The 22884-nt window shown below is 48.7% G+C and overlaps 1 protein-coding gene across 2 annotated transcripts; it reads left to right on the top strand.

The window, feature by feature from the left end:
- The first annotated feature begins 1931 nt into the window (after positions 1 to 1931).
- Positions 1932 to 17214, top strand: WDR88 (WD repeat domain 88). Of its 2 annotated transcripts, XM_078885520.1 has the most exons (11): positions 1932 to 2013; positions 3462 to 3572; positions 4127 to 4215; positions 5791 to 5854; positions 6262 to 6400; positions 7873 to 8002; positions 8887 to 9071; positions 10472 to 10554; positions 12087 to 12155; positions 13264 to 13356; positions 16872 to 17214. In XM_078885520.1, exons 1-11 carry the CDS (start codon positions 1933 to 1935, stop codon positions 17019 to 17021), a joined length of 1194 nt encoding a protein of 397 aa, XP_078741646.1. In that variant the 5' UTR covers position 1932; the 3' UTR covers positions 17022 to 17214. The 2 variants fall into 2 exon arrangements, with proteins under 2 accessions (XP_078741646.1, XP_078741647.1); XM_078885521.1 differs by lacking the exon at positions 12087 to 12155.
- The last annotated feature ends 5670 nt before the right edge of the window (positions 17215 to 22884 follow it).

Genomic DNA, 22884 nt, shown 5'->3' with positions numbered 1-22884 from the left:
GTTCGATCCAGAATCGAAATCTATATTTTTTATGCCAAATCCGATGATCTATAAATGTTTAACCCTGCTTGGCAATAAAAACTGTTTTTAAGATACTCAAACACCAAATAGAAACCTTTTGCAAAGAATCAAGTACTGCATTAACCACACAGTACCTGTGGTGAACATTCAGAAAAACCTGCTCTAATAATTAATCCTGGTTGGAACCTTCTGGTTACACCAGCCCACAGGGGATTTTGTGTCCGTCCGTCCGTCGTGCAGGGAGGGGCTGGGTGGGGAGTGAGGGGCTGGGTGGGGAGGGGAGGGGCTGGGTGGGGAGGGGAGGGGCTGGGTGGGGAGTGAGGGGCTGGGTGGGGAGGGGAGGGGCTGGGTGGGGAGGAGAGGGTAGGGAGGGGCTGGTCACCCCGTGGTGCCCTTATAAAACTCAACGTTTAACCTACTCACGCCAGCTTGTGCCCGCCCTCACAGTCGGCCATATTTGCGGAATACACCACGCCGCCGTTGACCCTGGCCATTGACCGAGCAACCCAACGTTCCTACCAGCTCCCTCCGCAGGAATGTGTTATACTATGATACTGGCAAAAGGGTCCCATTTTATTACGCGCTTTTATTTAACTCACTCTGTCTGTTCTTGTCGTTGTTGTCGTATCCTCAAATCTTGTAACTCAATTTTAACCCACTTCCCAATGTGGTATCGACTGCAAACTTCGGATACTTATGGCATACTGATGACAATACTATATTCTATCATAAAAATATATAGACAACACGTTCTACTTAATTAAATAGACTTTGTAATAAATGTTTTCTCCTCCAACATCAGTGCAGCGCCACATTAAATAGGCACTACAATGACAATAGTTTAAAGCGATTTGAAGCATGTTTTATTTTCTTTGGGGGGGGGGGGGCAGAGCTTTGTGACGTCACATTGGAGGGGGGGTCTGACTTTTGTGACGCCGTGTGACGATGGGGGGGGGGGGGGTGTCGTTCAAAAATCGCCCAAAATCGCGTGACGTCATTTATGGACGGCCCCTAAGTGAGTGAGTGGATGAGTGAGTGAGTAACACTATACCCCTCAGTATAACACCTTCCTTAGCGATGATCGCCCTGCGCTATGGAGACGATAACGCCAATACATCGTGGAGTGAATTCATGAGTGTGAGGGTGGGTGGGTGGGTGAGTGGGTGGGTGGATGAGTGTGTGAATAATTCGATTTTTCTTGCTGTTTTTCACACCTGATGACGATTGCTTGTGTTGCAGTCGAAACCTCGTGATAATTGTATTGTTTTCAGACGCTGTCATCCCGACAGACATGTTCTTCGCCTGAGGACGGACGGCTGCTTGCGTTGTGGCCGAAACGTCGTGAGAATTATTTTATTATGTTTTATTTGTATTATTTTATTATTTCCCTTCTACGTGACTTTACCGAAAGAACCAAGAAGTTGTTTTGTATTTTTATTATTTTATTGTTTCCCTTCTACGTGACTTTACCGAAAGAACCAATAATATAAATACGTGTAGTTTATCTTAGAAACGGAATCAACTCTCCGAGCGGAAACAAAGCCCATACGGAATCGCAGAACGCATTCGGCGTGGCATCGATTCCTACCGCCCTCGTCACCGTAGCGACAACTAAACAACATTGCATGCACAAACACGCGTGCGTGTGTGCGGATGTTGTGGTTGTCACTGGTAGCATCGAGACAATAACCACTTGAGCTAATCTTCTCACTTAGCGGAAATCCGTCCACATCTGGGTGGTTTAATTAGCCGAGCCAAGGAAGAACAATTTATATTCAATTCTATTCCCAAAGCCATCAACATCCGAAGAGGAGAAGAGAGGCGGGGCTAGCTGGTGTGGAGGGGGGCGGGGCATCTTGGAGAGGCGGGGCGAGACCGAGCAGGGGGGGGTGGACCCACAGCGAAGCGGTGATGTCATTGGCTGTGACCTCGGCGGGGGCGGAGCTTGCGCGTGTCCGCACGGGCCAATGGGAGCACGAGCCGCTGTCCAAGGTACCGATCGGGTGCACAGCAGAGGTCGCAAACGGGTTTTGATTCCTTACCCGTACTCGGCCGCACCAGGGTCGCAAACGGGTACCCGTACCCGGCCGTACCCTACCCGTACCCGGCCGGCTACGGGTAGGGTACGGGTATCGGGTACCTGATTGCGACCTCTGGGATGAAGCCATGTTGCAGGCGCGGGTGGGTTGATTCTAGGAACTTGAATTGTGAGAAGAGACAAGACGTTGGGAAATGAGTGACAAACAGTTACTCACCAGTGACTCACGGTCTACCCGTACCCGTACCCGGCCGCACCAGGGTCGCAAACCTGTACCCGTACCCGGCCGGGTACGGGTAGCCGGGTGCGGGTATCGGGTAACCGGTTGCGACCTCTGGTGCGCAGAGAGCGGAGTTCAACCGACGTCGTAAACTTGTAAGGGACGACGATATAATAGACGACGTTTCGGGCAACAGTCCTTCTTTAGAGGACATCAATGCAGGGCCATTGTGTGTATGTTGAAATTCTTTCGCACACCGTACGTAGCCAACCGTGCTAATCGGATTTAAAGCGTTTGTGACTGCAGGGATTCATATTCTTGGTTCCTTCGGTGAAGTCACGTAGAAGGGAAATAATAAAATAATAAAAATATAAAACAATAAAATTATTACGACGTTTCGACTGCAACACAAGTAATCGTCATCAGGTGTGAAATCCACAGCAAGAAAAAAATATTTCTCGTGAGAATGTTATTGTTTATACATTTTATTATTTTATTATTTCCCTTCTATGTGACTTTACCGAAAGAACCAAGAATACAAAAAGATAAATTAAATAAATACTCGCGCGTGTTTAATTTCATCATTAAAAGCAGCACTGCAAAGGGATACCGTGTGGCACATGTGATGTACTAACCACGTGTGTGTTGGGTTAGTCCATGCGGTGGTTTTCATGCCAAAATCCGTGTCGTTAACCCTCCAACCGCCCGACAAGATTGCAACGCTTACACAGACATTAGTAATACGTGACCCACGTACCGATCGATTTCTGATCGACGAAACCCCCCTCCTCATGCTCCTCCGCACCGGTGGCCGAGGACATGTTCCATGGCTGGATTTCCACATCGGCTCTCGACGACGTTTCGCCCAAACGGCCGCGAGGCACGTCAAGGTTAAAGAACTCGGACCTTCTTCTTGGTTCTTTCGGTAAAGTCACGTAAAATGGAAATAATAAAATAATAAAAATGAAACAATACAATTATTCTCACGACGTTTCGGCCACAACGCAAGCAGCCGTCCTCAGGTGACGAACAGGTCTGTCGAGAAGACAGAGTCTGACTCTTTATTATTTCCATTCTACGTGACTTTACCGAAAGAACCAAGAAGATGATTCCCTGCAGTCACGAAAGCTTTAAATCGAAATTGAACTCGGACCTGTCGGGCGTGTTCTCTCCCGTGGACAGCTGCCATTCAAGGTCCTGCGGGGTCATGCCGGATGCATCAACTGCTGCCACTTCGGTTTCGGGGACACGCGCGCAGTCACCTGCTCGGAAGATCACACGGCGAAGATCTGGGTGAGCGGACGTTCCGAACCTTGAGCGGCGCACAATCCAAGCTCGCCCCCTCTCCCCCTATGTCGCTAAATGTTGGTCACGTGGACTTATGGTGGACGGCGGTGTCCGATGACGTCGACCAGAATGGATCATCACAGTGCTTGGTGTATTGGCCACCGCTGTTGTAGATTGTTGAGTTCATTTGTTTCACCAGGTTCGATTTGACTACCCATTTCTTTAGAACTGCTTGTTACTCTTTGCTGCTTGTTGTTGTGTTTAGTTTTGTCCTTCCGCCGCACCTTCTATTAGCACGGTTGCCTGCGTACGGTGCGAAAGAAGTTCAACAGACGTACGTACAGGCTCAGGATACGTCTCACTTGCAAGAGTGATCCAGACTATGATGCAAGGTCTATGCTCTGTGTCTTTGCGTCTTCACGAATCCTCGCTGACTAGCCTGGTGAAGTATGGTCAAATAACCCTCAGGACTCACACGGCAGTGGCGAGGGTGGGGGGTGGTGGGGGGTACTGTACTGTGGAAATTAATTTCTGGCTTCATGATAATCTCCTTGCTGCAGGACACTGAGACTGGGAGAATCCTCAAGAGCTTTGATGACGCCCACCAGGATAACATTACCGAGTGCTCTGTCAACTCTACGAGGGGCAGGTAATTGTCCTACGCGAAGCGTGGAGTCAGCGGCTGCAGGAGACCATGGCTTCGTGGACACTGATAGACAGCAGGACAGTGGCAGACAGTCGTTCCTGGCCCTATGGGTGCATATGTAGTGGTGATACGCGCTGGGGTAGGGATCGGGTGCCAGCGCGTAGTGATTGGCTGTGTGTGTGGTGACGCGCGCTGACGGTGAAGGATCAGGGGTCAGCGCGGGGTCGTGGGTTATGTGGTGCTGATTGGCTGTGTGCCGGTGACGCGCTAGAGAGGGAGTGATCGGGTGGCAGCGCGGCGTGATTGGTTGGGTAGTGGAAACACGCGCTGGGGGAAAACGGATCGTAGAAATAGCGCGTCGTGATTGGTTAACTAAGGAGCGATGCTCACGTCGAGGTCCGCATCCGCTCCGTCTCCCGTGAGCAGGGACTATATAAGGTGATGCACACAGGCGCACGGGGAGAGTGTAACCAGCGAAGACTGAAGACGGAGAGGAAGAGATAGGGCCCTGTGGTACCCAGTCCCGCTGTCCTGTAGGGACCGGGACTCTGTGTAACCCAGAGGCGGAGTGTAGGGTGAGCATGCAGTGTGAGCATGCAGCGTGTGTAGCCAGAGGCATAGGGTCTACACGAGACGAGTGATGCGTGTGTAGCCAGAGGCATAGGGTCTACACGAGACGAGTGATGCGTGTGTAGCCAGAGGCATAGGGTCTACACGAGACGAGTGATGCGTGTGTAGCCAGAGGCATAGGGTCTACACGAGACGAGTGATGCGTGTGTAGCCAGAGGCATAGGGTCTACACGAGACGAGTGATGTGTGTGTAGCCAGAGGCATAGGGTCTACACGAGACGAGTGATGCGTGTGTAGCCAGAGGCATAGGGTCTACACGAGACGAGTGATGTGTGTGTAGCCAGAGGCATAGGGTCTACACGAGACGAGTGATGCGTGTGTAGCCAGAGGCATAGAGTCTACACGAGCTAAGTGAAGTGTGCAGTCAGAGGAATAGAGGTCACACGTTGTATCGTTGTATCGTGACAAGTAGTCAGAAGAATAGAGACCACACGTTGTATCGTGACAAGTCAAGATTTAATAAAAAGTGTGTTACCCGTCAAGGAGTTTCCTGCCGTCATTTCCAATACTTCACATATATCAATACTGACAATGATTATTACGTTATATGTGCACTACATACAAAGGGCGCCACGGTTGTGAGATATTAACTATCTCGCCTGGTATACAGGAGATCGTAGATTCGATCCCAACACTGACATCTGCTGTGTATTTGAAGTTTTCGTGTTCTACCCGCGATTACGTGGATTTTTTCCCGGGTCCTCCGGTTTTTCCCTCTCCATTTAGAAACGTGCTTTAAGTTAATTTGGCTGCCAAAAATTTCCACATGGTAAGCCACTTCGTTGGGCTATAATTTGTGGCCAAGTCGCTTCTGAAAAAGAGCTATCACAGCTCAGTGGGCCTTACCTGGTAGAATAAAAAAAAAATTTAGTTTAATGTTGAACTTCTTTCACACCATACTCTTGGAGTGACCTCCAGGCCACCGGTTGGTTTGTCTTTTCTCGGCAGGCTTTTGACAGTGTCATGGGATAAGGCCATGAAACTCTGGGATTTGGAAACGGGGAAGCTGCTGGTGAGTGTTTATCGTTGAGTGTCTGCGTGTACAATGATTCACGTTAACTCCACTTGCGGTCAACTCCGTGATGGCCCAGAAGCAGTTTGTGAAGTCCACGATCCCAAGTGAGAATGCACACGTGGTCAAACAACTCCCATGACCAACACGGTTCGGGTAGCCCTTCACACAGCAGTGAAGGATTGACAAAGGACTGTCTAATTATTATTATTAATTTATTGGAGACTGCTTTCTCAAAGTTACCCGAAAGGGATTATACACACACAGCAGGAATCATCGCCCCATATTGCCAGACTCATGTCCCAGGATATTCTTGCAAATGAGACTCTATCCTGGTCTCCTGGTCCCTTGATTTCTCAGCTGATTAAACAAAACCAACTTGACATTTGAACTTTGAACCTCTGCAGATGTGCGAGACTCACGCGTGGCCGCTGACGTGCTGCGACGCGTCTGGTGACGGACGCCTGCTGGCCACGGCCACCGCAGTGGACCGTTCACTCCGCCTGTGGGACGTGGACAGCTGCTCGCTCGTGGTGCAGCGCAACGGTGCGGTGGTTATTTCCACTGCGACTACGACGACGAATTATTATTATTATTATCCGTGACCAGGGTGGGGGGAGGGCGGGGGGGGGGGGAAACTGCGGCTCCGGAATTGCGTGCGACTCTTGAAGGGATGGCTTGGCGAGAGTTATTCGCAGGCATTGCGGCTTTGTGAAATATTGAGAGGGTTTTAGTTCTTCTTGGTTCTTTCGGTAAAGTCACGTAGAAGGGAAATAATAAAATAATAACCATAAAACATAATAAAATACAATTCTCACGACGTTTCGGCCACAACGCAAGCAGCCGTCCTCAGGTGAAGAACAGGTCTGTCGGAAATACAGCGTCTGAATGAGCACTACCATGCTTGGCAGCGTGCTCATTCAGACGCTGTCTTTCCGACAGACCTGTTCTTTACCTGAGGACGGCTGCTTGAGTTGTGGCCGAAACGTCGTGAGAATTGTTTTTTATTATGTTTTATAATTTTTTTTATTACCCTTCTACGTGACTTTACCGAAAGAACCAAGAAGATGAATCCCTGCAGTCACGAAAGCTTTAAATCGAAATTTAGGGTTTTAGTTGTTGTTGTACCGAATTAGAAGGAAACAAATGCCTCTTCTTGTTGTTTTGGGTTTACCGACAGCCCTGATCGTGACGCTCGTTCGCCCCGGGACAGCCTCACCGAGTCTCAAGACTCGTTAAAGAGTTTACGCAGTGAGGACGGGGGGGGGGGCAGTGTTGTTGCTGCTGCTGTACGTACGTTGTATGTTAACGGATGTTTAAAAACAGCAGGCAACAGCAACTCACATGTATGTTGAACTTTTTGGCACAGCGTACGTAGCCAACCGCGCTAATCGGAGTTGCCGCTGTGCGCGACATCCCAATCGAGCGGTTTGCGGGGTAACTTTTCAGCATTCGGATGTTGTTTGACCAATTCCGGTTACATTGAATGTTTTACTGGTAGGGACCTCCTGGTTACACCAGCCCACAGCGGATTATTGTGTCCGTCCGTCGTGCAGGGAGGGGCTGGGTGGGGAGGGAGGGGCTGGGTGGGGAGGGGCTGGGTGTGGAGGCAGGGGCTGGGTGGGGCTGGGTGGGGGGTGGGAGGGGTGGGGCTGGGTGGGGAGGGGCTGGTCATCCCGTGGTGCCCTTATAAAACTCAACGTTAAACCTACTCACGCCGGCTTGTGCCCGCCCTCACAGTCGGGCATATTTGCGGAATACACCACGCCGCCGTTGACCCTGGCCATTGACCGAGCAACCCAACGTTCCTACCAGCTCTCCCCGCAGGAATGTGTTTTTTTTCTTCCGTGAGCCATGCGGAACGTACAAACTCCACGCGCAGAAAGGGGCCCGTGTCGGGAATCGAACCCGGCTCCTTGCTGCCGCAAGGCGCGAGTGTCAACCACTGCACACCACCACCCTGCCTCGCTTGAGCACTTCACGTGGCGAGGTGATTGTGCATCTTGCGTTGTCCACAGATCACCACGAGGGAGCGCTCACGGGATGCAGGTTTGATTGCGGTGCTCAGCGAGTCGTGACCTCGTCGTACGACCGAAGCTTCAAGGTGTGGGACCTTGCGACACGCGTGGCTACGGTCAGCGTGGCTGGGTACGTGGTGTAATACTATCACTAGCGACGACAATGATGCTGATAATTATTGAGTGCACGTGGTATGGGCGCTATCGTTCGCAAAGCGAAGGGCGATCAATAAATTATATTACGGGCAACACCCACCACAGTATTAATCAGGGCGGCCTTCCGGATTAGAACCACGAACCCCCTGCAGCGAACGCGCTCCCGCTCTGGCCGCGTCAACAAAAACACGACCATGGCGTAGTTACAAGTAAAAACAAAAAAAATTAAACCTCATTAAACAAAGAGCGGCAAGTCCTCGCTTGATGCGCGCTCACACGCGAGCGCGTTTTCGCTAAAACGCGGTTCTTCCATTCGGGAACACCTTTCACACAACGCGGAACACGCACCGTTCTAACGCGGAACGCGGACCCCCGTTCTATCGCGGAACTCGCGGTGTCTGAGCGGTCGACGAACAACTTTCTTGAGCCGCAGTGACGCAGCGCGCTGATTTGTCCCGCCATCTCGCCGTGCGGCGTGCGTTAGCGCATCGGATTACCGTCACGTCGCCTGGTCGAAAACACCAAAACGCGTTATAACGAGCAGTGGCGTAGCTAAGATATTTTGCGCCCGGGGACGAACTATAAAATTGGCGCCCCCCCCCCCCCCCCGTTTAATCACATACCAAAATGTAATTACATGACATGCAGGCTGTGTGTGGCGGGATATATAAACTTTTAGGTTGAGGTGTAGATTTGTGCAGTAGTTTCAGGCTGCCGCGCCCGCCGCAATAAGTTATAATGTGACGTTGTAAGCCTCATTTTGGCGCCCCTTTACCTTGGCGCCCGGGGACATATGTACCCCCCTGCCCCCCCCCCCCCCCCAAAGGCTACGCCTCTGATAACGAGCGCTCGCCACAGGTCGCACGCGAACGTGCTCTCCGACTGCCGCTTCAGCGCCGGCGGGCGCCTCGTTGCCACGGCGTCGTGGGACCGTACTCTCCGCCTCTGGGACGTGCGGACCGGAGCCTTCCGTGAGGACGGACCTCTAGAATTGCGTGGGGGTCACGGCGGCTCCGTCAGCTCCTGCGCCTTCTCGTCCGATGGTAAAAAAAAAACTTCATAACTGCGCCGCCGTTTGATGCCGCACGGTACGAACTGGAACCGAACTTGAAATTGAAGCTTTCGTGACTGCAGGAATCCGTACTCTTTGGTTCTTTCGGTAAAGTCACGCAGCTTTGCCAGCTTTCCCACCTGATGAAGGACGCTTGTGTTGCGCCCGAAACGTCGTGTGATTTATTTAATTTTGTACCTACGTGACTTTACCGAAAGAACCAAAGAGTATGAATCCTTGCAGCCACGAAAGCTTCAAATCTAGAATTATGTAAATTATGTTGAGATAACATTTCAACTTTCATTTATTAGGTATAGCCCTGTGAGCCATTCGGCTCTTGAATCGGGTGCAACCGCAACAAACAAAAAAACAAAAACATGAACAAGAAAGCATCTTAAAGTGACTCTGTGCAAACAGAAAATCTTCCCTCACCTACACACCCACTCTGCAAGGATACCATCCGTCACCCTCCACCTACCACACACCAAGTCAGCGCCCCTTAGGCAGACGTGGCACGTGCAGTCGGTTGGCGTGATCGTTGCCAACACATCTGATTCAATCTTGATTTGAAGCTTTCGTGACTGCACGTCTCCTGGCTTGAGAATGGTAGCCGAGTGTGTGGGTGAGTGTTTGCGGGCTTTGGCAAAGAGACGACGCTGATGATGATGATGTTGATGTTCCTTGCAAAAGGTTTCAGTTTGGTGTTTTAACATCTTAACACAACTGGTTTTTATTGTCAGAAAGGGGATGAAACCTATTGTTATATTTCGATACTGGCAAAGGAGGTCCCATGATGTAGCTGCTCACCCCGAGCTCTCAATGCCCTGACAGTGGCATTGTCCTTGTGCTGTTCGCCTTCTGGTGTTGTCCTCCGGGTCTAACGCTGCGTGAGACGAGGCTCTAAAGAAAGCTGTCTCTGGTGTGGACCAATCAGTTTCAAAGACAACGCATCATCATATACTGTCAGAGCATGTGTTTTTTTAGTTTGCATGTTCACACAAGTATCTGTGGTTAATGCGGTACATGATTCCTTGCAAAAGGTTTCAGTTTGGTGGTTTAAACATCTTAACACAACTGGTTTTTATTGCTGGAAAAGGTATAAAACCTCGATTTAAAGCTTTCGTGACTGCAGGGATTCATCTTATTGGTTCTTTCGGTAAAGTCACGTAGAAGGGAAGTAATAAAATATAATATTATTGTATAATATTATTATATTATTTTATTATGTTTTATTTTTATTATTTCATTACTTCCCTTCTACGTGACTTTACCGAAAGAACCAAGAAGGTATAAAACCTATTGTTACATTTCGATACTGGCAAGGGAGCTCCCATGATGCTGTTAGTCGTCGTCAATGTGTTCATCTTGTGCGCGATCATATCCTTTTGGAAGCCTCCCTGCTCGTGTCTGGGGGTCTTGACCGACGCGCCGTCGTGTGGGACGCCGCTACGGGCAGCAGGGGCGCCGTGCTGAAGGTAAAAAAATAAAATATATATTTACATTTTTTTTATAAACACGCTTTTATGCAGAACCTACCTGGCACACACGAAGTAGCACATCGCGTAGAGATTCATAGCAGCCATCCAGCAGTAAATCGATCGTCACATCGTAAGCATGAATGTTGTAATGGAAGAACTCCACGACTCCAGGAAGTGGCCCCGAAGCTTGCCCTAACGTAAGGCACCGTGGGCAAATTACAGCCAACGTCAGTTGACCGTGGACAATTAGACCCAAGCCGAAACATAACATGTAAAAAAATAATGTTTAAAAATTTTATTTTTAATTTTTTATGATAGAATATAGTATTAAAAAAAAATGTTTTAACACGCTTTTATGTAGAACCTACCTGGCCATCCAGCAGTAGATCGATCGTCACATAGTAGCACTTTGATCGATGAGCCGGGCTTCCTCTCGAACGCCGCGGTGGCTAGGAGATGTTGACTGCCTCGCCTGGTGTGCAGGAGGTCGTGGGTTCGATCCCGACCCTGACGCCTGCTGTATGTTTGGAGTTTGCGTGTCTCTCTCTCATGATCGACGTCACGGTGGCTAGGAGATGTTATCTGCCTCTCCACGTATACAGGAGGTCGTGGGTTCGATCCCGACCCTGTCGCCTGCTGTACGTTTGGAGTTTGCGTGTCTCTCTCTCTCTCACTCTCATCATCATCATCATCGTCATCACGGTGGCTAGGATATATTATTTGCCTCTCCTCGTATACAGGAAGTCGTGGGTTCGATCCCGACCCTGACGCCTGCTGTATGTTTGGAGTCTGCGTGTCTCTATCTTTCTCCGTGGCCGCGTGGATTTTTCTCCGGGTCCTCCCGTTTTTCCCCTCCCACATTTAGAACCAACATCATCACAGACGCCTTCAAACTAGAACGACCAATATCATCCATAATACAGTTTTTTTTATAGTTAGATCGCGTAAATATATTAACGTGTCAAATTTAGATATAAAGCTTTCGTGACTGCAGGGATGAATATTCTTGGTTCTTTCGGTAAAGTCATATATTTTTAAATTATTTTATTGTTTCCCTTCTACGTGACTTTACCGAAAGGACCAAGAATATATTAACGTGTCAGTTAAACCCGCCACCACCCGACACAACCAATTAGTAAGTTTGACACGTAAACAGAACGTGGCCAATTCGTCACTAGTACAGCAACACCGGTGTGTTGGAGAGCAAAGCCACAACATTTACAATCTGAATGACGACGTTTCACCAGTAATTACAACTGGTGTGGACCAATCAGTTTCAAAGACAATGCATCATCATATACCACCAGAGCATGTGTTTTCTTTGCATGTTCACCACAAAGTCTTACGTGTTTAATGCAGACATGATTCCTTGCCAAGAGGTTTCTGCTTGGTGTTTTAACATCTTAACACAACTGGTTTTATCATGGCCAGAAACGGGTTGAAACCTAAAATTGCGAAATCGTCACCCGTTGGAAGGAATCATCCGCAGGCCCCAAGCAAACGCCATCGTTCTTTGTGCTGCTTGCAAGGGTCACACGGACTGGGTGATGGACGTGGACGTGAGCGCGGACAAGCGCTGGGTTTTAACGGCCTCGAAGGTCAGCGAGCGGACGCGCTTTGCTCAGTTGCTCGATCTGTGAACACCCCCCGTTCTCGCCCCCCCCCCCCCCCCGGTTTTTAAACTCGTCGGAGGCTTTCACGATCAATGTTATCCAACACATTCCTGCGGAGGGAGCTGGTAGGAACGTTGGGTTGCTCGGTCAATGGCCAGGGTCAACGGCGGCGTGGTGTATTCCGCAAATATGCCCGACTGTGAGGGCGGGCACAAGCCGGCGTGAGTAGGTTAAACGTTGAGTTTTATAAGGGCACCACGGGGTGACCAGCTCCTCCCCACCCAGCTCCACCCTCCCCACCCAGCCCCTCCCCACCCTCCCCACCCAGCCCCTCCGCACCCTCCCCTCTCTACCCAGCCCCACCCCTCCCATTTTTGGATGCACGACGGACGGACGGACACAATAATCTACTGTGGGCTGGTGGAACCAGTTGGTTCCTACCAGTAAAATGTTGACAAGTGCTGTCTCTCTCCACCAGTGATTCTTCTTAACCTGGGGGGTGCACGCAGTTCCTGGGGGGTGCGAGATGCCCTTTCTGGGGGTGCGACACGTGGCCAGATTTGTTTAAGAAGCTAAATCATCGATAAATAAATTCAGCGCGGGCACGTCAAGTGCAACTGCTTAGTTTTTATTAAACCCTGTGTGTTTAACACGGTGGCTTGCGCGGCCGATATCTTCCATAATACAGTTTTTTGGGATTAGATTGCGTAAATATTTCAGTGTGTCGTGAAACCCGCCACCACCCGACACAGCCATTTAGAAAAGGTTTGTCACGTAAACAGAACGTGGCCAATTCGTTACTAGTACAGCAACGCCGGTGTGTTGGAGAGCAAAGCCACAGCATTTACAATCCGAGTACGACGTTTCGACAGTAAGTACAAGCAGCTTCATCAGGCGACACTTTGCTCAAGCAAGAAGGGCTCCCAAGTGATGTCATCACATCTATCAAGGAGCGAAACAGGAGGGACCTCTCCACAAATCCTATGCACTCCAAAACCTCATCGGCCCGCGCGGTCTTGGGTGTGATCGCCCAGCAGCGGAATGACGCGAGGCTGGGAGGTTTGCACTTACGCGCGTCGCTCGTGTTCCACAGGACCGCACGATGAGACTGTGGAACATTGAAAACATGGACCGCATCCCAGCCGTGATGGGACGCGAGAGCGAGAACGAGTCAAGGGTCTTGCAGGTGAGTCGTGTTACTTGACCGCGCATTGTTACACTCAACGATGGTGCTCATTGGCTGGCTGGGCGGCGGTGGCGGCTATCGGTGACGGACCGGGGACTGGAAATCGGTCCCAGGCTTTTTGTAAACACAGCAGGAGGAGGGGGGGGGGAAGTTGCTGCGTGATCTCGTTGGGCCCCAAAAAAGGGCAAATGGGGCCCGATCCTCGGATGGAATGCGCATTCTAAATGTGAATTGTGGTTATTAAGGAGGCATCTTTGGGGCTGCCGATTATAATGGTGGACTTTAAACCCAAGTCAGAGCGTAAACAAGCAATGAAGCGCACACATTGAAGGAATACAGGGTGCTTTAAAACACGTTCCTTCGGAGTGGGCAGGTAGGAACTTGGTTGGACAGTGCATTCGTGCACGACAGACAGACAAATAATCCCTGGTGGGCAGTGTGGAACCTGTTTTTCCTACCTGTATAAAAGATAACTTGACTTTAGGGAGCCAGGCAGCCAGCCAGGTAGCCAACCCCCTTAACTATCGGCCCCTCCTCCTTGCTTAGGCCCCTCCCCTTACCCCCCCCCTCCCTTTGGCCCCTCCCCCCTTAGGCCCCTCCCCTGACCACCCCCTCCATATCCTTAGGCCCCTCTCCTGACTCCCCCCTTCCTTAGGCCCCTCCCCTCTCCGTACCCGGCAGTAGGTCTCCACCAATCAAAGAGCTGTTTATATTATATATATATGCACGACAGACAGTCAGACAGACAGACAAATAATCCCTGGTGGGCAGTGTGGAACATTGTTCCTACCTGTAAAATGTTGACACTTATATGGGACTATCGTTTTAAATGTAAAAATAATGGATAATAACACTGTAACATGATAACAGATGTGCGAATTTGCGACAGTACCACAAGAAATGTACCCTCCGGGCTCTGGAGACCACCTGGAGACGATTCCAGGCACGCGTTGACAACGATGGCCAACGAGTGGGAGACTCTTTGACTTTTTGAAGCTATTAACATTACATTTGTTATCATATTATTTCGGTAAAGTCACGTAGAAGGGAAATAATAAAATAATAAAAAGATAAAACAATACAGTTGTCACGACGTTTCGACTGCAACACAAGCAATCATCATCAGGTGTGAAATCCACAGCAAGAAAATTTGAAAAAAGTGGCGGTCAAATTTTCTTGCTGTGGATTTCACACCTGATGATGATTGCTTGTGTTGCAGTCGAAACGTCGTGAGAATTGTATTGTTTTGTATTTTTATTATTTCCCTTCTACGTGACTTTACCGAAAGAACCAAGAATATGAATCCCTGCAGTCACGAAAGCTTTAAATAAAAATTTGTTATCATGTTAACAGTGTTATATCATCCGTTCTTTTTCCATTTAAAACGATAGTCCCATGTAAGTGTTAAAAAAAAAGTTCAAGCACACTCCCTATTTATTTATTTTTATTTCTGGCCACATTTGCAATTTCCCCCCACACACACAACGGCCCACCGACCCTCGGAATGGATCCGGCTCCTATGGCAATTCGGGGTCTGGTGGATCTCCCCACGTAGGTCGACTCAGCCTAGAGATGAGTTCCTGGCGCGGTGTGTGGTAAATATCAGCATCGGGAATACAAAGGCGGCTGGGGATGGTACTGGTAACACCACCCCCAACTCCACCCCCTCGTGTGCTGTACCGTGCCTTAATATAGGCGTTGTTCGCTAACAGCACTTGCCCTAACAGTCTGTTGTAGGCTACATGGGTGATCTTTGTCTCCTTCATAGACATTGTTCGCATACAGCACTTGCCCGAGGCTGTGTTCGCTAACAGCACTTGCCCCACCAGTCTGTTGAAGGCTAGACGGGTGATCTCTGTCTATGTATCCTCCATAAGTGATGTTCGCTCACAGCACCTGCCCTAGGCGATGTTCACACACAGCACCTGCCCTAGGCGATGTTCACACACAGCACTTGCCCTAGGCGATGTTCACACACAGCACCTGCCCTAGGCGATGTTCACACACAGACCTGCCCTAGGCGATGTTCACACACAGCACCTGCCCTAGGCGGTGTTCGCTCACAGCACTTGCCCTACCTAGGCGATGTTCACACACAGCACTTGCCCTAGGCGGTGTTCACACACAGCACCTGCCCTAGGCGATGTTCACACACAGCACCTGCCCTAGGCGATGTTCACACACAGCACCTGCCCTAGGCGATGTTCACACACAGCACCTGCCCTAGGCGGTGTTCGCTCACAGCACTTGCCCTACCTAGGCGATGTTCACACACAGACCTGCCCTAGGCGATGTTCACACACAGCACCTGCCCTAGGCGGTGTTCACACACAGCACTTGCCCTAGGCGGTGTTCACACACAGCACTTGCCCTAGGCGGTGTTCACACACAGCACTTGCCCTAGGCGATGTTCACACACAGCACTTGCCCTAGGCGGTGTTCACACACAGCACTTGCCCTAGGCGGTGTTCACACACAGCACTTGCCCTAGGCGGTGTTCACACACAGCACTTGCCCTAGGCGATGTTCACACACAGCACTTGCCCTAGGCGGTGTTCACACACAGCACTTGCCCTAGGCGATGTTCACACACAGCACTTGCCCTAGGCGGTGTTCACACACAGCACCTGCCCTAGGCGATGTTCACACACAGCACCTGCCCTAGGCGATGTTCACACACAGCACCTGCCCTAGGCGATGTTCACACACAGCACTTGCCCTAGGCGGTGTTCACACACAGCACCTGCCCTAGGCGGTGTTCACACACAGCACTTGCCCTAGGCGATGTTCACACACAGCACTTGCCCTAGGCGATGTTCACACACAGCACTTGCCCTAGGCGATGTTCACACACAGCACCTGCCCTAGGCGATGTTCACACACAGCACCTGCCCTAGGCGATGTTCACACACAGCACCTGCCCTAGGCGATGTTCACACACAGCACCTGCCCTAGGCGATGTTCACACACAGCACTTGCCCTAGGCGATGTTCACACACAGCACTTGCCCTAGGCGATGTTCACACACAGCACTTGCCCTAGGCGATGTTCACACACAGCACTTGCCCTAGGCGATGTTCACACACAGCACTTGCCCTAGGCGATGTTCACACACAGCACCTGCCCTAGGCGATGTTCACACACAGCACCTGCCCTAGGCGATGTTCACACACAGCACCTGCCCTAGGCGATGTTCACACACAACACTTGCCCTAGGCGGTGTTCGCTCACAGCACTTGCCCTAGGCGATGTTCACACACAGCACTTGCCCTAGGCGGTGTTCGCTCACAGCACCTGCCCTAGGCAATGTTCACACACAGCACCTGCCCTAGGCGATGTTCACACACAGCACTTGCCCTAGGCGGTGTTCGCTCACAGCACCTGCCCTAGGCAATGTTCGCACACAGCACCTGCCCTAGGCGATGTTCACACAGCACTTGCCCTAGGCGATGTTCGCTCACAGCACTTGCCCTAGGCCACAAGGTGGTAAACCTCTCCTCCCCTTCGCCCGGCAGTGCGAGGCGTGCAGGAAGCCGTTCCCCGCGATGCGACGCTGGGGGACGGCGGCGTCGTCGTCGTCGGCCGTGTCCAGGTGCAGCACGTGCCGCTCCACGACGACGGGCGACGCCCTGCGGCGTCACGAAGCCGAGCCCCATGGTCCGTGACGCAGCCGCGTAGTTGAGTGCGTTATCAGCGAGGGGGGGGGCGGCGAAGGGGGCTGTGCAGTGTAACAATCGAGTCAGGTGGGGGCCCCCCCAATAATGTGATTTGTACTCTTTGTTTTTTCGATAAAGTCACGTAGGTGAAAATAAAAATGAAATAACTAAATTATATTCTTGGTTCTTTCGGTAAAGTCACGTAGAAGGGAAATAATAAAATAATATAAATAGTAAACAATAAAAATATATAGTTTTATATTTATATTATTTTATTAACAATTAAACATATATTGTTTTATATTTATATTATTTTATTATTTCCCTTCTACGGTAAAGTCACGTAAACAATAAAAAAAATGTTGTTTAATTTTTATATTATTTTATTATTTCCCTTCTACGTGACTTTACCGAAAGAACCAAGAATACAACTAAATGAAATCACGACGTTTCGGAAGCAACACAAGCATCCGTCATCAGGTGTAACCGCTCCAGCAAAATTACTGTAGCGTATGAAGAGAGAAACGTCGTGATTTTTATTTTATTTTACTTTTTAATGTTTTTACCTACGTGACTTTACCGAAAAAAACCTAAGAATATGAAGATAGCTATTTAGAGACACGTGTTTATATAGGGGACTAGTGGGGGGGGGGGGTCATGCGGCAGGCCGTGTGGCGTCGTGGGCGGTTGAGCAGGGGGTTAGCATGAGTTAAACCGATAGATAACCATCTTTTTAAATCCTTTATATTAAGTTCACTTGCTTGCTTACGACCGTGCAAATCTTTCGGTCGTTTTTTAACCCACTTCCCGTGATCCAATCGAGCTGACATTTTGCACACAGACTCGCTGCGCGTGACAATTAATGTTCGTGAAATTTTTTTCAAAAATTTGACACTTTTTAGGACAAAAATATTATATTTAATTACCAATTGCTTAATGGTGCAATGCAATCATCTGACCCATAGGTGGCAGCCATCTCAAGCCAGAGGACGAGAGGACTCTAGCCGCCACGCATATAAAGGATTTAGAGTGAAAAACTTTGTTTTTACGGGTTAATTTTTTTTCCTTGTGATTATTGAGATTTGTCTCTTAGCACGGTTGCAGCCTCTTGCACTGATCGACATCGTCGTTACGCGCGCGGTCTCGAACTATTTGGCGGTGCAGCCACTAACAGATCCGCAGTGGTGGTTACCTCTTTGCAATGTTACGTTACCGCTCGAATGTAATTAGAATCTAACGTGGAGCGTGGAATTGACGCATTTTCACTCGAAATAAATTCAAACCGTGTTTTGAATAAGTGTTTGGTTGTTGTTATTCTTCGTATTTTACTGTGTTGTTGAAAACGAATGTCATCGTGGTTGTCAAGGGGGGTGCCCCACAATTTATAGCTTTGACCATAGCGGGGGAGGAGGGGGTAATTGAAGAAGGGTTTTGCTTGGGTGCCACGGTAGGGAGATGTTAACTACCTCGCCAGGTGTGCAGGAGGTCGCGTGTTCGATCTCGACCCTGACGCCCGCTGTATATTTGGAGTTTGCGTGTCTCTCTCCCCGTGGTCACGTGGACTTTTCTCCGGATCCTCCGTTCCACCCCCCATCCAAGTGTATAATAAACATGCGTTTTAGAATATTTGGCTGCTATACATTTCCACGTGATAAGCCACTTCGTTCATCTATCATTTGTGGCCAGATCGCTTCTGAAAATGCAGTTGTATGGCTCATCCGGTCACTTACCTGATAAAATAAAAACAATTATGGGACCTCCTTTGCCAGTACCAAAATATGATAATAATCTGTCACGTGACCCGCGCATGTGGAAGCGTAATGCATTGTAGTTTAGTGGTTAGCGCGAGTTCGATTCCCGCTCACTACCGGTGACGATTATTTTAGCCGGTCCTGGGCCTCCCCTAGGTCGACTCAGCCTCAAACGAGTAACTGTTGTGGTGTGTGAACATCGCCTACTGGGGAGACAAAGGCGGCCGGGCGTGGTGAATCCAAGTCCCGGGCGAAGCCGGGTAGTAACAGCTTAGTACCTAATAATTGAACTTGAACTTGGGTGTGCCACCACCGCGTGGAGGGTTGCCTCGTGGGCAGCAGATGGCAGCAGAGGGCAGTGCAGTACCAGCCAGCAGGCAGGGGTCGCAGCGCCCACAGCGGTGAGCAAGCGATCAGGCGTCCAAATGTGACTCGTCCCCAGGCTCCCCTATTCCTCCCTCCACTACCTTCGTCTTCCTGCACACCCTCTCCCCGCCATGCCCCACCTCGTGTTGGCACAACATCACCCCGTGTTGGCACAACACCACCCCGTGTTGGCACAACACCACCCCGTGTTGGCACAACACCACCCCGTGTTGGCACAACACCACCTCGTGTTGGCACAACATCACCCCGTGTTGGCACAACATCACCCCGTGTTGGCACAACATCACCGCGTGTTGGCACGACATCAACTCGTGTTGGTACAACACCACCTCGTGTTGGCACAACATTAAGTTCAAGTTCATGTATTAGGTGTAGCCCTGTGAGCCATTCGGCTCTTGAATCGGGTGCAACAGCAACAAACATGAACAAGAAAACATATTAAAGTGACTATGTGCAAACAGAAAAGACAGCAAAATATTGCAGAAAAGGCACCGTACACCAACACTGTGTGCAAAAATCACAGTGGGATGCAAGTCAAACAACAACAACAACCACAAGACAACTTAGATTAAGGCCATCAGTCTAACTCTGTACTACAACAAACAAACATGGCCAAACCAAAAAACGTTTCGAAAATCACCAAAATAAAGCCATAAAAAACATCACCACGTGTTGGCACAACGCGACGAACTCAGCACGGTTTCTTGTTTGTTTTCACATTTAGGTGCGGAAAACCTGTAACAGTTTTTTTCCGGGGTTTTTTCTGCGGTTACCAATCATGCTTTTTTTTGTTACACAATCGTGGTTTATTAATACAACAAAAAAATGCGCTAACCTATTGCGCCACCGCTCCACAGCTTGTACACACGCAGAAATATCACCCGGGTACACCTCCATAATAGAGGTGTTTTGGGTTAGATTGGGTAAATATATAAATGTGTCGTTTAAACCCGCCACCACCCGACACAGCCAACTAGTAAGGTTTGCAACGTAAACAGAACGTGGCCAATTCGTCACTAGTACAGCACTAGTGTGTAGTGTAGTGTATAGTGTAGTGTATAGTAGTGTATAGTGTAGTGTATAGTAGTGTATAGTGTAGTGTATAGTAGTGTAGTGTATAGTGTAGTGTATAGTAGTGTATAGTGTAGTATACTAGTACAGCACACCGGTGTGTTGGAGAGCCAAGCCACAACATTTACAATCTGAGTACGACGTTTCGCCAGTAATTACAACTAGCTTCATCAGGCGACAGCCAGATTTGTGGAGATTCCACCTGTTTCGTTCCTTATATAGAGGCGTAGATGTGGTGACCACGCTTCTGCATTCTTGCACAATGTGGGGGGGGGGGCGGCGATTACTGAGTCTACGTACATGATGCATGTACATGATGCGAGCCCTTTCAACTTGTCCTTCCTGTCTATTGTGTATTAAAATAGTCGTACCAACGGTAATCCCTATTGAATTATGCTGCCCTATGTAGGCATGCATTTCAATAATGTATTATTTGATGATTCGCTTCCACGCAGCACTAAGGCTGTAGCTATCCGAACGGTTAAAGCTATTTTTTATTTCTTTAAATTTCGATAGATTATCTAATTAGTCTTGGCCAGTAGTAGCTAGTTTTGCACAGAACTTCAACATTATCAAAATCAATTGAGTGTCCTTGTTGGCACGCGTGGTTCTGCTACTGCTGACAGTTGTATTTGGGATAATTGAATATTTCTCTGATGTTCTTTCAAGTCTCGTTCTGACCATTCGTCCTGTTTGCCCCAACATGACATTTACCGCACGTGTAATTAATCCTGGACACACCTTCTGCTGATAGCTTCGGTAATACATCTTTAGTACCAGATATTAATTTCTGTATTTTATGTACCGTGCCAAATCTTACTCGGATGTTTTGTTTTTCCAAACATCTGGCTAATTTATCAGTTACTCCCGCAATGTACGGTATTTTAATTACTTGGGCCAGTTTCAATGCTCGTGTTATTTTATTTGGTTTTGGCATTCAATGCCCTGTTGATTTGTGCATCATTGTAACCGTTCATTTGCAGCGCTTCTTCAACATGTTGAATTTCACTTCTGACACTTTCTTAGCTCGATGAATGAGCGTCTAGATAAGAGCAGATTTCTGTGCAGGTGATGGTGTGACTCTGCATTCAGATAGGCGTCGGTATGCGTTTTCTTTCAGCAACACTGGCGTGTTATGACAATAGGGGTTTTCCCTTTTTTTCAGGCAACAAACAGGTGTGAAGATGTTAAACACAAAACGGAAACATTTAAAAAGAAATCATGTCTGCATTAACCACAATGCTTGTGGTCAGAATGCAAAAAAAAATCATACTCTGATAATATATGCATTGTCCTTGAAACTGATTGGGTCCACACCAGACAGCTTTCTTTGTGCCTCGTCTCAAACGATGTTAGACCAGAGGACGCCAAATGCAGACATGATTCCTTGTAAAAGGTTTCAGTTTGGTGTTTAAAACATCCTAACACCTGTTTTGTTGCCAAAAAGGAGAAAAACCCCATTATCATATTTTGGTAATGGCAAAGGAGGTCCCATGATTTAACTGTGTGTTATTTTACCATTTCGAGCAGAATATCCATAAATGGGAGAGTTCAGTCAGCTTCCACATCCATGGTGAACTGGATGGATGGGTTTTGCGAGTTGAGATGATTTAGAAATGCGTTCAGTGTATCTATGCCGTGTGGCCAGACCACCAATGTGACATCCACATATCTAAACCAAGCAGATGGTTTTAGTGTGCTTGAAGCTATTGCTTTTGTTACAAAATCTTCAAAATACAAAGTCGCTATCACAGGAGACAAAGGAGAGCCCATTCCTGCTCCTCCTTTTCTTTCAAAAAAATCCACCAAGAAGTAGCTTCATCAGGCGACAGCCTTAATCAAGCGACAGCCTGATGAAGATCGTTGTAATTACTAGCGAAACGTCGTACTCAGATTGTAAATGTTGTGGCTTGGCTCTCCAACACACCGGTGTTGCTGTACGAGTATACTACACTATACACTACACTATACTTCGATTTAAAGCTTTCGTGACTGCGGGGATTCATCTTCTTGGTTCTTTCGGTAAAGTCACGTAGAAGGGAAGTAATAAAATAATAAAAATAAAACATAATAAAATAATTCTCACGTTTCGGCCACAACGCAAGCAGCCGTCCTCGGGTGAAAACATTCAGACGCTGTCTCCCGACAGACCTGGTTTTCACCTGAGGACGGCCTGCTTGCGTTGTCGCCGAAACGTCGTGAGAATTATTTTATTATGTTTTATTTTTATTATTTTATTACTTCCCTTCTACGTGACTTTACCGAAAGAACCAAGAAGATGACTACACACTATACACTACACTTACACACTGCACTATACACTACACTATACACTACACTATACACTACTATACACTATACTATACACTACACTACTATACACTACACTATACACTACTATACACTATACTTTACACTACTATACACTACACTACACACTACACACTAGTACTGTACTAGTAACGAATTGGCCACGTTCTGTTTACGTGACAACCCTTGCTAGTTGGCTGTGTCGGAGTGGTGGTGGGTTTTAAACGACACATTGTTTTAATCACGCGATCTAACCCCAAATAAACCTCCGTTATGGATGACATTGATCGCGACAGCCTGCCACGTGTGACACGAACCGGGTACCCATTTGCGCCATTGACCAGAAAAGGAGA

This window comes from Lampetra fluviatilis, unplaced genomic scaffold, assembly GCF_964198595.1.
Source record: "Lampetra fluviatilis unplaced genomic scaffold, kcLamFluv1.1 SCAFFOLD_1269, whole genome shotgun sequence".
Classification (NCBI taxonomy): Eukaryota; Metazoa; Chordata; class Hyperoartia; order Petromyzontiformes; family Petromyzontidae; genus Lampetra; species Lampetra fluviatilis.
The sequence above is the reverse complement of the archived record's forward strand: the minus strand, read 5'-3'. Positions and strand labels throughout refer to the sequence as shown.